The sequence below is a fragment of the Microtus oregoni genome, unplaced genomic scaffold (assembly GCF_018167655.1).
Source record: "Microtus oregoni isolate MIOR12 unplaced genomic scaffold, Mior012 000009F_ref0000495, whole genome shotgun sequence".
Lineage (NCBI taxonomy): Eukaryota > Metazoa > Chordata > Mammalia > Rodentia > Cricetidae > Microtus > Microtus oregoni.
In genome coordinates this window covers 55,711,385-55,725,229 of record NW_024543068.1, presented here as the reverse complement: position 1 = coordinate 55,725,229, position 13,845 = coordinate 55,711,385, and the positions used below count along the sequence as shown (strand labels likewise).

At 45.3% G+C, this 13,845-nt stretch overlaps 1 protein-coding gene across 1 annotated transcript in view; it reads right to left on the bottom strand.

Annotated features, from left to right (window-relative positions):
• Cdhr3 (cadherin related family member 3) overlaps positions 1–13,845 on the bottom strand; it is a 58,964-nt gene that overhangs the window by 13,836 nt on the left and 31,283 nt on the right. The window contains exons 9-12 of the mRNA XM_041658686.1: positions 10,179–10,350; positions 9,172–9,274; positions 4,591–4,689; positions 1,349–1,575 (exon numbers count right to left, since the gene is read on the bottom strand). Of these exons, the coding sequence (XP_041514620.1) occupies positions 1,349–1,575; positions 4,591–4,689; positions 9,172–9,274; positions 10,179–10,350 (601 nt within the window). The remainder of the gene's footprint in view (positions 1–1,348; positions 1,576–4,590; positions 4,690–9,171; positions 9,275–10,178; positions 10,351–13,845) is intronic.

Here is a 13,845-nt window from a genome sequence, read left to right as displayed (position 1 = left end):
ATAAGCCTTGCCTGGAGCGTGGCTAAGAAATGAATTCATTCTCCTCCCTGCACGCCAGTTGTTGTCCCTACCACGCAGCTGCCAGCCAAGCCGCTTCCCTCAAGCCTTTTCTCTTCACTAATGGATCTTCATGGCTGTCATGCGGCCTTCGGGCCCTCCCCACACTCACCCCGCAGTGCAGCGCGGTGCCCCTGAGAAACGTGCCGGGTGTGGTATGGGAACTCAGGTCCCACAGACTGTGCACTGAGAATCGGCATTCAGTGAGAGTCTCAGCATGGAACACTGAGCAGCAATGTAGCAGCAGGCATCTGCAAACAGACCTGGGTCCCTCTCAGGTCCATGTGCCAAAGGCTTGTGCCCAGTCTGGCACCGCGGTGGAGTGTGGAACCTGTGGGAGGTAGCACCTCGTGGGAGGTTCACAGGTCATTAAGGGGACATTCTCGAAAGCACTATGGGACCCTGGCCTGTCTTCTTGCTTCTTGACTCTCGATATCTGAGTGAGCATTGTCTAAAACACATATTACTGCCAGGCAGTGAGGGCTTTTGTTTTTGTTGTTTGTTTGTTTTGAGACGGGGGTGGGGAGTGTTTCTGTAGTCCTGGAACTAGCTCTTGTAGACTTATTGGCCTTGAACTCACAGAGATTCGCCTGCCTCTGCTTCCTGAGTACTGGGATTAAAGGCGCTCCCACCACCGCCTGGCCGGCACAGGCCTTTTTCCCCTCCAGAGGCAGAGACAGGTGGATCTCTGAGTTCAAGGCCAGCCTGCTACACAGAGTGAGTTCTGGAGCAGTGAGGGCGATTACACAGAGAACCCCAGTCTCAATAAACAAAAACAAACAACCCCCCAAACCCCAAGAACCAGGAGTCAGGGTCCCGCTCTTTACTTCCTCGGTAGCCAGAGTCAGCGACTGTACCACCGTGGCACAAGGGTGAGCCACAACATCCTGTAATATCTGCCCCATCTGGTGAGCACGGGGGTGGGGCAGAAACAGGCAGCACCGCTTCGGGAAGAGATTAAGAGCTACAAAACCAACCCACCTTGGCAGCTTGCCATTTACCACCAACCATAGAAGACAAAGAAAGATTTACAGGGCACCAGGAGGATATTTGTCCCACAAGGTGGCTTTGTGGGTTCAGCAGACACGCCAGCGTCTTGCCATCAGTATTAACACTTCTCTCGGTCACTCACAGATGTGAGCCTTAAAGAAAACTGTGATCTTTATGTCCTGGGAACCACTCCTTCATCGCCCCATCGTGCTGTAGCCACATGCTGAGCGCGCCAGGGCCAGCCTGAGCCAACCAGCTAGGGCTGGGGTGTGAGATGGAGAGACCCAACACCCCAACTCACAGTGGCTGAGCTTGTGTCCTCGCCGTTGGCGGCCTCGACTGTGAGAGTGTAGACGGCAGTGGTTTCATGGTCAGCTTTAGTTACTAGCTGGATTTCTCCTGTCTTGGGATTAATCCAAAATATGTTTGGGTGCCGGAGGCTGGCCCCTCCGCTGGATATGGAATACACCACGCTCCTTTGGGGGAAGTCTGCGTCAGTGGCTCGCACGCGCCCAACGGGGGTTCTAGCTGCAGGAATAAAGAATGATTAATACCGACTTGAGGGGGAGGCATCCTCGCTGCCGTAGCCAGACTTCTGGAGGCTTCCTAGTTGTCAGAAGCCTGCATATCTTACATATTCAATTCTATTGAATTCAAATAATGTAAACAAGCACCCAGCGAGTAAGTGGGCCAGTAGTCCAAGCCGGGCTCGAGGTAGGAGAGGGAATTCACACCCTAGAAGCTCAAAGGCACCCATTACATCACCCCCATAAATGAAGAGAACCAGCACGCATATCCCCACACCCAACTTTCAGCAATAGTGCTATCTAAAAGTCTCTTGCATTTTTCAAATTTTCTATAATGAGTTCACACTTGGGCTGGAGAGGTGGCTCAGTGGTCAACAGCACCTGTTGCTCTTTCAGGGGACATGGATTTGATTTTCAGCACCCACATGGTGGTTTGCAGCCCTTTGTAACTACAGTTTGGGGAGATCTGACGCCCCCTTCTGGCCTCTGTAGGCACCGGACACTCACAGAATATACATATACACATACATGCATACAGCCAAAACATTCATGCACATAAAATAAAATAAATATTAAAAAAGAATATAGCAATTGACGAATACTGAGTATAGATGTTTAAATTCTGCTATTTCTGCTTATCTTACAAGTGCTGGTAGGGCTGTTGGGGTTCTGGGTAGCTTGTTTTGCAGAAGTCCTTTTCCATAAATTCCGCTCCTGTGAGTCAGAGACCTTGTCGCTCAGCTCTACAGGCCAGCACCAAGTGTGTGACCCAGGGAAGACGGCCAAACCACAGTACTGAGGCCAGGGGATATGTGAAGTGTTTGGTCCTGTTGAACATACAGACTACACAAGGCAATATGTAAGAAGCTAACTGTGTTCCCTGCAGGGAGCTAACAGTGCTTCCCATAAGGAGCTAACAGTTCTCCCTGTAAGGAGCTAACTGTGTTCCCTGCAAGGAGCTAACTATGCTCTCTATCAGGAGCTAACTGTGCTCCCTGTAAGGAGCTAACAGTGCTCCCTGTAAGGAGCTAACTGTGCTCTCTATAAGGAGCTAACAGTTCTCCCTGTAAGGAGCTAACAGTGCTCCCTGTAAGGAGCTAACTGTGCTCCCTATAAGGAGCTAACTGTGCTCTCTATAAGGAGCTGTGTTCCCTGCAAGGAGCTAACAGTGCTCCCTGTAAGGAGCCAACTGTGTTCAGAGTCAACTGTGCTTCCCATAAGCAGTTAACTGTGCTTTCTGCAAGGAGCTAACAGTGCTCCCTATAAGGAGTTAACTGTGTTTCCTGTAAGGAGCAAATTGTGTTCACTGTATGGAGCTAAAAACTGTGCTCCCTGTAAAGCACTAACTGTGTTACCTATAAGGAGCTAACTGTGCTCCCTGTAAAGCACTAACTGTGTTACCTATAAGGAGCTAACACTGTGCTCCCTGTAAGGAGCTAATAGTGCTCCCTATAAGGAGTTAACTGTGCTCCCTGTAAGGAGCTAACACTGTGCTCCCTGGACCATCTTCTTGTGTTTTGTTTTGAAACTAACATCTGAAAACAGAGACAGTCATGAGAATAAAATAGATAGGAATAATGGGGTGGGTGCTCTGATTTGATTTGGTTTTTTATTGTAGAAGAAATACCCATGATCTCAAGGTACATAGCTAGGGAGGACCTATTAGATCTAATAGTATATGCCAGATAACAGAAAAACAACTCTTTGTACCTTCAAGTCAGGAGAGATGAGGAGAAACTGAAACAGGGATCAGGAACGTTCTCATCCTCTCTCATGTTCTCAGTTTCTATATCTATCATCTATCTATGTATCTATTATCTATCTATCTATCTATCTATCTATCTATCATCTATCTATCTATCCATTCATCTATCATCTATCTATTTATCTATCTATCTATCCATGTATCTATCTATGTATGTATGTATCTACCTATGTATGTATCTATCTATGTATCTATGTATCTATCTATCTATTCATCTATCATCTATCTATCCATTCATCTATCTATCTATCTACCTACCTACCTACCTACCTACTTATCTACCAACTACCTACCTATCATACCCTCTGTGTATGAGTGTGTGTGTGTTTTCTGACAGGATCTCACGTGGTCCAGGCTGACCCTGCACTTGCTATACCATAGCAGATGGTTCTGAACTACTGTTTCTCATTCCTTCACCTACCAAGTGCTAGGATTACAGGCATGTATCATCACCATGTCAGTCATGGGAATCTTTTCTTTTTTTTCTTTTTTCTTTTTTTTCTTTTTTTTTTTTTTTTTTGGTTTTTCGAGACAGGGTTTCTCTGTAGCTTTGGAGCCTGTCCTGGAACTCCATTTGTAGACCAGGCTGGCCTCGAACTCACAGAGATCCGCCTGCCTCTGCCTCCCGAGTGCTGGGATTACAGGCATGCGCCACCACCGCCTGGCTTGGGAATCTTTTCTTAATGGAAGAATAGACCATAAAAATCAAAATATCATTATAAAGGAGAAAATAAGACTGCCAGAGAACTCAAGAAGAGAATGATGCTCTGTTTTGTCTTTAAAGAAAGGAACTAGAGAAGTGGGGAGTCTTTTTACGACCTGAAAATTCCAACTCCCTGAGCAAGTCGGTCAAAAATCACAGAGGAGACCAAGAAGAAACATCATCTACAGCATGGAGGATTAGCAGAAAACCAGGCAGACAGCAAGGAAGCAATCCGGGCATTCAGAGAAATGCAGTTTAAGCAGGTTTTCAGGATCCATGACTAACCTGGAGGTCTCTGTACTAGCAAGAGCAATTCAAGAAAGAGAGAGAAAATAGAGCAAGAGACAGTTGGGGAAGAGAGGGAAGAAAAGAGGGAGGGAGGGAGGGAGGGAGGGAAGTAAGCAAGGAAGGAAGGATGCAATCACACAAATCATCAAAGAATGTGTGAAAACCTTCTGGCGATCTCTGCCAAGAGCTATGCACCTGTAGAGACTGAAGTCAGATAAAGCCTGGCAAGATGCTATGACTGTGATTTGGCCCTTACCCACCTGGTCTTGTTTCTGACACATCAAACACATAAGATGGTCTATCAAAGATGAGAGGAAATTCATTTTCTGGGCTTGTTAGAATGAAAATGTAGATGTTATCTAAAAAAGGAAACAGAATTAAATTTCCATCACAACCTGTACCCATCTGTTCAGTGGGCATTAGAAAGCATCATGTAAGTGTGGGCTGAGGCACAGTTAGCAGTAGGTTCTCAGAAACACAAATACAAGTCACTGTTGAACCTGAAGGAGAAAGCTCGAGAAAAGCCTGAGATGGACAAAGAGAGGAAGATGGGTCATTGTGAAAATACACAGTAAGTGAACAGTGTAGAATAGGGAGAGTGTGGAATAGGGACAGTGTGGATAGGACAGAGTGGAATGGAGGACAGTAAAGTGTGGGGATAGTATGGAAGGGGGAGTAGTATAGAACAGGAGGGAGAGTTCTAGCAATATGTAAAAACTCTAAGGTATAAAACTTTGTTATTCTCTCAGGGCAGCTGCAGTGATTGGCATTGACAGTTGAAGAAAAGGGAAGTTGAGTGGGAAGGGTTGGGAGGAACAGCTAGCAAGCTATGCAGATCTTGGAAGTGCTTGTGTGCCAAACCCAAGAGTTTAAACGTGAACTTGACAGCTACAGCACACATCCAATGTAGTTAAGTGTTGGTATTTGCACTTTCTGAGAAATCATTGGAAAAAGTGAAGCTGTGTGGAAAGTAGAAAGGTGGAAAGGACAGGATTCAGCCCCCACCAGAGGAAGTAGATGCTGGAGCCTGATTGGTGGATGTAACAGGAGCCCCTGTGCCCAGTACCTAGACCTGCCTAATGCAGTTCAATCATTGATGCCCAAGGGAGACGCCCTATGAAACAAGTCAAAAGGGCACTAAGAAATCAAAGACTTCCTAAAACTCAATGAAAATGACCACACAACATAACTCAGATTTATGGGACACAATGAAAGCAGTGTTAAGAGAAATAGTCATAGCACTAAATGCCTGCATAAAAAAGCTGGAAAAAAAAATCCCATACTAGTGTGTTAACGCAACACCTGAAAACTCTAGAACAAAAAGAAGCAAACTCACCCAGGAGGACTAGATGGCAGGAAATAAACAAATTGAGGGCTGAAATAAAAAAAAATAGAAACAAAGAAAACAATACAAAGAATCAATGATACAGAGTTTAAGAAAATCAACAAAATGAACAAACCTTTATCCAAACTAACCAAAAGGCAGAGAGAGAACATCCAAATTAAAAAAAATCAGAAATGAAAAGGGGGTCATAACAAAAGACATAGAGGAAATCCAGAGAATCCAGAGTCATATTTCAAAAACCTGTACTTCACAAAATTGAAAAACTTAAAAGAAATGAACAATTTTCTGGATAAATATCTCTTACCAAAAGTAAGACAAGACTAGATAAGCAAATTAAATAGACCTATAACTGCTAAAGAAATAGAAACAGTCATCAAAAGTTTCCAAACCAAAAAAAAGCCCAGGACCAGATGGTTTCAGCTCAGAATTCTACAAGATTTTCAAAGGAGAACTAATACCAATATCCCTCAAACTGTTCCACACAATAGAAACAGATGGAATATTGCCAAACTCTTTTTATGAGGCTCCAATTACCCTGATACCCAAACCACACAAAGACATTACTAAGAAAGAGAATTACAGACCAATCTCCCTCATAAACATTGATGCAAAAATACTCAATAAAATACTGGCAAACCAAATCCAAGAACAAATCAGAAAAATTATCCACCATGATCAAGTTGGCTTCATCCCAGAGATGCAGGTATGGTTCAACATATGAAAATCTGTCAAGATAATCCACCATACTAACAAACTGAAAAAAATTTACATGATCATCTCATTAGATACTGAAAAAACCTTTGACAAAATAAAACGTCCCTTCATGATAAAGATCTTGGAGAGAGCAGGGATACAAGAACCATACCTAAACATAATTAAGGCAATACACAGCAAGCCAACAGCCAACATCAAACTAAATGGAGAGAAACGCACAGTGATCCCATTGAAATCAGGAACAAGACAAGGTTTTCTAATATTTCCATATCTATTCAATATAGTAGTTGAGGTCCTAGCTAGTACAATAAGCAGAGAACAAAAGAACAAGGGGATACAAATTAGAAAATACGAAGTCAGACTCTCACTATTTCTGATAATATGATAGTTTATATAAGGGACCCCAAAATTTCTACCAAGGAACTTCTACAACTCATAAACACCTTCAGTAATGTAGCAGGATACAAGATTAACTCTAATAAATCAGTAGCCCTGCTTTACACAGATGATAAACGGGCTGAGAAAGAAATCAGAGAAACATCACCCTCCACTAATAACATAAATATCATAAATAACATAAAATATCTTGAAGTAAATCTAACCAAACAAGTGGAAATGTTGGTTAGAAAATGGAAAGAGCTTCTATGCTCTTGGGTAGGTATTGGCATAAAAACAGACAGGAGGACCAATGGAACCGAATCGAAGACCCAGATATCAATCCACACACACCTACGAACACCTGATTTTTGACAAAGAAACAAAAAATATTAGATGGAAAAAATAAAGCATATTCAACAGATGGTGCTGGCATAACTCAATATCAACATTTAAAAGAATGAAAATAGATATCCAGGCGGTGGTGGCACATGCCTTTAATCCCAGCACTCGGGAGGCAGAGGCAGGCAGATCTCTGTGAGTTTGAGGCCAGCCTGGTCTAGAAGAGCTAGTTCCAGGACAGGAACCAAAAGCTACAGAGAAACCCTGTCTCAAAAATCCCCCCCCAAAAAAAAAAACAAGAATGAAAATAGATCCATATCTATTGCCATGCACAAAATTCAAGTCCAAATGGATCAAAGACCTCAACATAAAGCCAGCCACACTAAACCTCATAGACGAGAAAGTGGGAAGAACATTTGAATGCATTGGCACAGTCTACCACATCCTAAATATAACCCCAGTAGCACAGACACTGAAAGAAACAATTAATAAATGGGACTGATGTGGGATTCTTCTCTGTATGCTGTGAGTACCATTGGCTAATGAAGAAACTGTCTTGGGCCTGCACAGGGAACAGAGGCAGGCGGGGAAAACTAAACTGAATGCTGGGAGAAAGGAGGCAGAGTCAAAGAGAAGCCATGTAGCTCCACTGGAGACAGATGCCAGAACTTTACCCAATAAGCCACAGCCTTGTAGCAATGCACAGATTATAAGAAATGGGTTAAATTAAGATGTAAGAGTTAGCCAATAAGAAGCTAGAGCTAATGGGCCAAGTAGTGATTTAAATAATATAGTTTCTGTGTGGTGAAGCAAACAAGCGGCCTCCTTACAGCAAATTGGCGTGCCAGTGTGTCCAACTAAAATCACTTAAAACCTGAGAAAGCTTAAAAAGGAATTCTAGACACAAAAGAACAGAGTTAAGCATGGTTTGGTAGCGGCATTTTCTTGGGTGGGTTCTGTTTGCTAGAAGCAAGCAGAGGCATGGCTCCTTTAAGAGAGATTTTCCTGACTTAGCAGTAGCAGAAAAAAAAAAAAGCTGTGCTGCTTTGAAATGCCGGCTTTCTTGGCTGTGCTGCTCGTGTGAACTCTGACGCTTTCTGGAGGTCCAGCTATGGAACATTTAAATGGGGTTTGTGGATCGTGCACAGTTACTTGGTAGCAGCGTGGGCCAACTGGTTATCAGAGTTGAGGTGGTGAGGACGACTCCCATCTAGCGGTCTCAGGCACTAACGGACTTCCACCATGTTGGACTGGGCAGAGCAAGCAGGCAGGGATGTGTATACCCTAGCAATGCCGCAGCTTAGATTCTTAAGAAGTGCTTCTGGTCAGAAAATAATTACAGACATACAAAAAAGATAGAGTCAGATGGAAAAGACCTCTGAACGGGTCAGTGTTGAATAAATGTACGTAGGCTTGGGAGAGAAAAGAAAAAGGGTATAGACAGTTATAAAAAAAAAAAAAGTAAATGGTTTTTTAAAAAAAGATAGTCTTTAAAGAAACAGAGTACAGACAGCCATAGATTAAAAGAAGTAAAGACAAATAAGCCATGTAAAGATGGAATACACACAGAGGGTCTAGATTATGCGTATCGTTGCGTTTTCTTTGAATTTTTTTGACTGCAGAGAGAGACATTTGATTCTGGGGACTGCTAAGCTAAACCAACTTATATGTTTTAAAGGTTTCTTGACTTCAAAGTTTGAGTCTATGGATATGTTGCTTTGGAAAAGAGGTTCATCTTTGTTTCCTCGGAGGATGAGAACCTGTGGATTGCTTCCAGACTAATATGATTTGATGGAACAAGACCCCCTGAAAGGTTTCTGTTAACACCCCCCAAAAATTACTTCACCAAACTGCTGACTGAGATGAATCTAGCACACAGGACAACAAAGAGGACCCTAAGAGAGACATACATGGATCTAATCTACATGGGAAGTAGGAAAAGACAAGATCCCCTGAGTAAACTGGGAGCATGGGGACCTTGGGGGAGGATAGAAGGGAAGGGAAGAAGGGAGGGGAGCAGAAAAAAATGAATAGCTCATAAAAACAAATAAAAAAGGGTACTTGCTTTTATAGTACGGAGGGGCGACATCCTGCAGCTGGATTATCACCTTGTATGCATTGCCAGCTGCTATGTTGCTTGGGTTTTCACAATCTAGATCAGCAGTTAACTAGGTCAGAACAGAGAAAATAGATCTCACAGGATAAACAGTACTGTTTTTGAGCTGACAATCTATTTCCCTATTTAACATAGATGTACATATATGTGTAGAAACATAAAACCACATAGAAAAGAAAAATGTATCAAAATGTTGACAGTGTTCACTCCTATGTAATGACATTCTTCAGTGGTTTCTACATCTTAAACGGTGGCTATGAATTAGGAAACTGAAAAAAAAGTATCTCCCCAAAATCAAAATTAGTTTTTTTTTTTTAAAATGACCCATGACTTTTTAAGGGATTGAAGACAGTTTGAGATGGGAAGTAGAAAAGGCTGAGGAGGAAGGTGGTGGCAACCCCAGGGTCTGCTGGACACACCCGCTCAGGACCCTTAACACGGCCTTCGTTTTCGCTGTTTTATCCCTGCCTACAGCAGGTGACCTGTGTGAACAGAAGCCACACAACTGCTGAAGCCCGCCCTTCATGCCCGTCCGTCCAGTTCCGCCTCTGCGGAACTCTGGGGTCTCTGTGGTTCTGTGATGCAGAATCTCTCAGGATGGCCTGGGCTGGTCTCTCCCCCTGGCGCCTCATTTGAGGAGCGAGCACTCGAACAACAGCAGAGCGTGCGCACAGAGGGCACCGCCATGTCTGTAACAGCTCAGTTAGCAGGCAGGCGACATCCTCAGGCCCCAGCCTGGCTCTGGGTAATGAAGGATGCTGAAGCCTGAGTGAAATAAAGGGCGGCCGGGAACACACAGCCACGACTGAGTCTGTCAGTTTAAGGCCGCTCTGAGAGGAGGTCGGCTCTGAGAGGAGGCGCCTTGCAGATTTCTCTCTGCAGGGTAGCAGAAGCACCAGGCATGTTGAACCAGCTTCCCCAGCGTCCCTTTAATGAGCCAATGACCATGAACTGACCACAATTCTCCCGGAGCCAGCTGGACGCTGTGAGAATCTGCCGCTGCTCCCTGCTCCAGATGGCGTGGTGAAGTTGAATTTGTTGTTCGGAGCTTCACTGTCGTCATCAAAGCAGAACTTGTTCAGGTCCAAGAGCAACGTTCCGTTGGCTGCGTTTTCCGTCAACATAATGCTGGCAAAAAGATAGAATTCAATATTTTCTCCTAACAAACGGCGACTGAATCGGCCCTCTCACCGAGGCCGAGGCTAGATACCTCAACTTTGTATTCAGTCCACAAGTCCTTGGCTGTGGCAGCATCCTCCTCGCTGCCCTCGCCGCTTCTGCCCTGGAGTCCTTGCGGACCGCTTCTAATATAGCAGCTAGCAGTGGCATCCTGCCCCTGTCAGAACACAGCAGCCTGCTCCTGAGAACCGAAAAGCTCGGCTATTCAGTCACCACCTCACCTTAGGACGGCAGGACTCTTCTCACCCGCTCCTACGTTTCCTTCCTGCCCTCAGCAGCTCCTGGTTCATGCTCCTCCCCACCGGAGTGGGATGTTCCTGATGACCCTAACACAGGTCACCAAGACGCTAGTCCCAGGGCATTGCACCCGCTACTGGAATGGCCCTCCCCCAGATCTCCAGTGTGACCCCCAGATCTCCAGCGGCCCCTCAGAGTACCATAGAGTAAAGGCCCAGAGTCTCTCACTACCAAAGTGTATTCCTCTACATTCGACAGTCTTTTCTTGTGACAGCTAAAAAAATGAACTTGGGATCAGCAACTGTGGAGCAAGGATTGTGTTAGGCTGTGGCCAGTAACAGCATCTGCTTCCTGAAGAGAAGACACGTGTCCCTGTGTCTCCACAAGGCCACCCTGGCAGAAAACATATCTGCCAGTCTGTTTCTGCCTACACTGTGCGATGCCATGGATGTACTCATTCATTCTTCAACCACTTATTAGATAGTAATTGTGTGCTGTTTCATCCTGAGCCCTTTACAAAATAAAATTTCTGCATCTCCAAGAGGTTTCCACTCTTGTCCTCATCTTACAGAAACCACAGAGAAGCTTGGAGGGGGCTCAAGGCTTAACAAAGGAAGTTCAAGCCTCCGGACATGATTTTTCATGGTCTGTGCTAAGATCACTGCAAACTTTAAGTCTGAACCAAGTCTTCGTAGCCCAGTGGGAGCCCAGCTTACAAGACCAACCAAAATACAGCCAAAATACATCCCAGGTGAAAATGAGAAGTAGCCAAAGAGGATCAACAAGGATATCGGATGCCCCGGACGACAGACCCATCCTTTCTGTGGCTCTGGAGGTGACTGGTTACAGAATCCCAACAAGGACATCGGATGCCCCCAGACAACAGACCCATCCTTTCTGTGACTCTGGAGGTGACTGGTTACAGAATCCCATTAACTATCCACCTAGTGATACACAAAACCTTCTGAATTCCTCAGATCCGATTATTATATCCCAAATTAGAGAAGCCTGATGATGTCACCACGTGTAGATGCCACCTGTGCTCAGGTAAACCCCAAAGGGGGAAGGAAGATTCCACAAGGGATTGAGGATCCAGGAAGTGGACATGGGGAACACAAGGAGCTGGACTTTACTGAAATCAGGCCAACTGTTTTAGGCAATAACTATTTGCTGGTGTTTGTAGACACCTTCTTGAGATGATTGGAGGCCTGTCCCACCCAAACAGAGACGGCCCCAACAGTCACTAAGAAACTTCTTCTGGAAATGTCCTACCCCGAAACTAGGGGTAGGACAATGGCCTGCCCTTCGTGGCCAAAGTGTCTCAAAATCTGACAAAGGTATTAGACATGAACTGGAAACTATATTGTGCACATAAGACACAGAGGTCAGGTAGAGAGGAAGGCTGAAAAGAACTCTAAAGGAGACTGAGCAAACTGGTCCTGAAACTGGTGAAAACCCGGCCATCTCCTCTCCTTTGCCCTGCTCAGGGCTGCTTGCCAGAGGGGCTCACTCCTTTTAAGATCATGTTTGGGAAAAGCTGGGTGATAGTGGCACGCGCCTTTAATCCCAGCACTTGGGAGGTCGAGGCAGGTGAATCTCTGTGACTTCAATGCCAGCCCAGTATACAGAACAAGTTCCAAGACAGCCAGAGCTGTTACATAGAGAAACCCTGTCTCGAAAAACCAAAACAATCAACCAACCAAACAAACAAAAACCCGAAAAACAAAAACAAACCCAAAAATATTCCAAAATTGTGTTCGGGAGCCCACCTCCCACCCTCCTCAGGCTCTGAGCGATTCCCCAGGCAGAAACGTCTAATCATTCCCTTCCCAAGCCCTTGTGGCTTTGCCGGTGGGGTGCCAGGCCACAGACCAGGCAGCGAAGGAATCCTGCTGTGCCTACCAGTTCTACCCAGGACCCAGGACACTCTGTTTGGACAAAGAGGATCCCCACACAGACTCTGGAACCAGCCTGGAAGGGACTCTCTGCCCACATGTCCCCACCACCCAAGCTGTGAATGTGGCTGGAGTCATTCCGTGGATCCACCCCTCCCAATTAAAGAAGGCTGTCAAAGATGATGGACAGGTGGCCGTCATGTGACTTCAGACCCTTTCAGTAGAAGAATGACCTGAGATCACTAACCCAGAACACTGCATTCATCCTTTTCCTTTCTCTGTAGGGGACAGGAGCCCACAACTCTCACTGGGCCCTCTCTGGGCTGGAGAATTAAGAATAACAGGCACAGAAAATTGATCATCAATCAGCTACAACCCCAGTTCCATATAGACCTTTGTTCTTTACACCCGTTTATGGAACTTGGTTAAACTACAGAAGCAATGGTTGTATAGAGAGAAAAACAGGAAACCCAGTTCTATCTGTGTCCAAAGAACGAACACACACACACACACACACACACACACACACACACACACAAAGAGGGGACCTCTCAAACACTGCATGATAGGGACCTGCAATCCCATAACCATAATTCTGAAATATTGTAGTCAGCATTGGGACGACTACGTTCTGTGGGACACTGGAAGAACCTGGAAAGTAAGACTCTATTTTGCTACCAAAACAGACCCAGGAAATGTTTACCTTTTGGGGAGGCCACCTCTTCAGACCCCAGACTGATGGGTCCCAATAGTTTAAGAGAAAGAAGTCAACTGCAACCAACATTCCCTCTGTGAGATTGGCTGCAGCCAGCACCAACAGCACTACCACACTAGGCCCCATTGGCACGGGTGGGATCCCCCTTCTGTACTCTCTACCCTTGACAAGATTTACAGTTTATCTGATGGAATGGGTCAGTATTGCTGACTGTGCTGAACCCTCAACCCCTTACTACACAGGGCTAGTCACCAACTAGACCATCGGTCCCCCAGCAAATACAAACAACTCCAACTAGGAACAGTGTAAGCTGATACTGGGGGACATGCAGGGAGCTGGAACCTGCCTGGAGTCCGGGACTTTTGATGGAGAAACCTCACTTTACTCCAGCGCTTGCTAGTCCACTCTCCAGGTCAATTCTTCCATCAGCAGCCAAACTTTGTGGCCCCTGAGACCAGTTGGTGGGCATGTACCAATGGTTTAACTAAACGTGTCTCCTCAGGCATCCCAACACACCAGGTCCCTCCTCTGTGTCCTCATGTGCACCCTGCCCCAGGTGTGCCTATAGAATGGGGAGGAAGTACACACATTAACAAG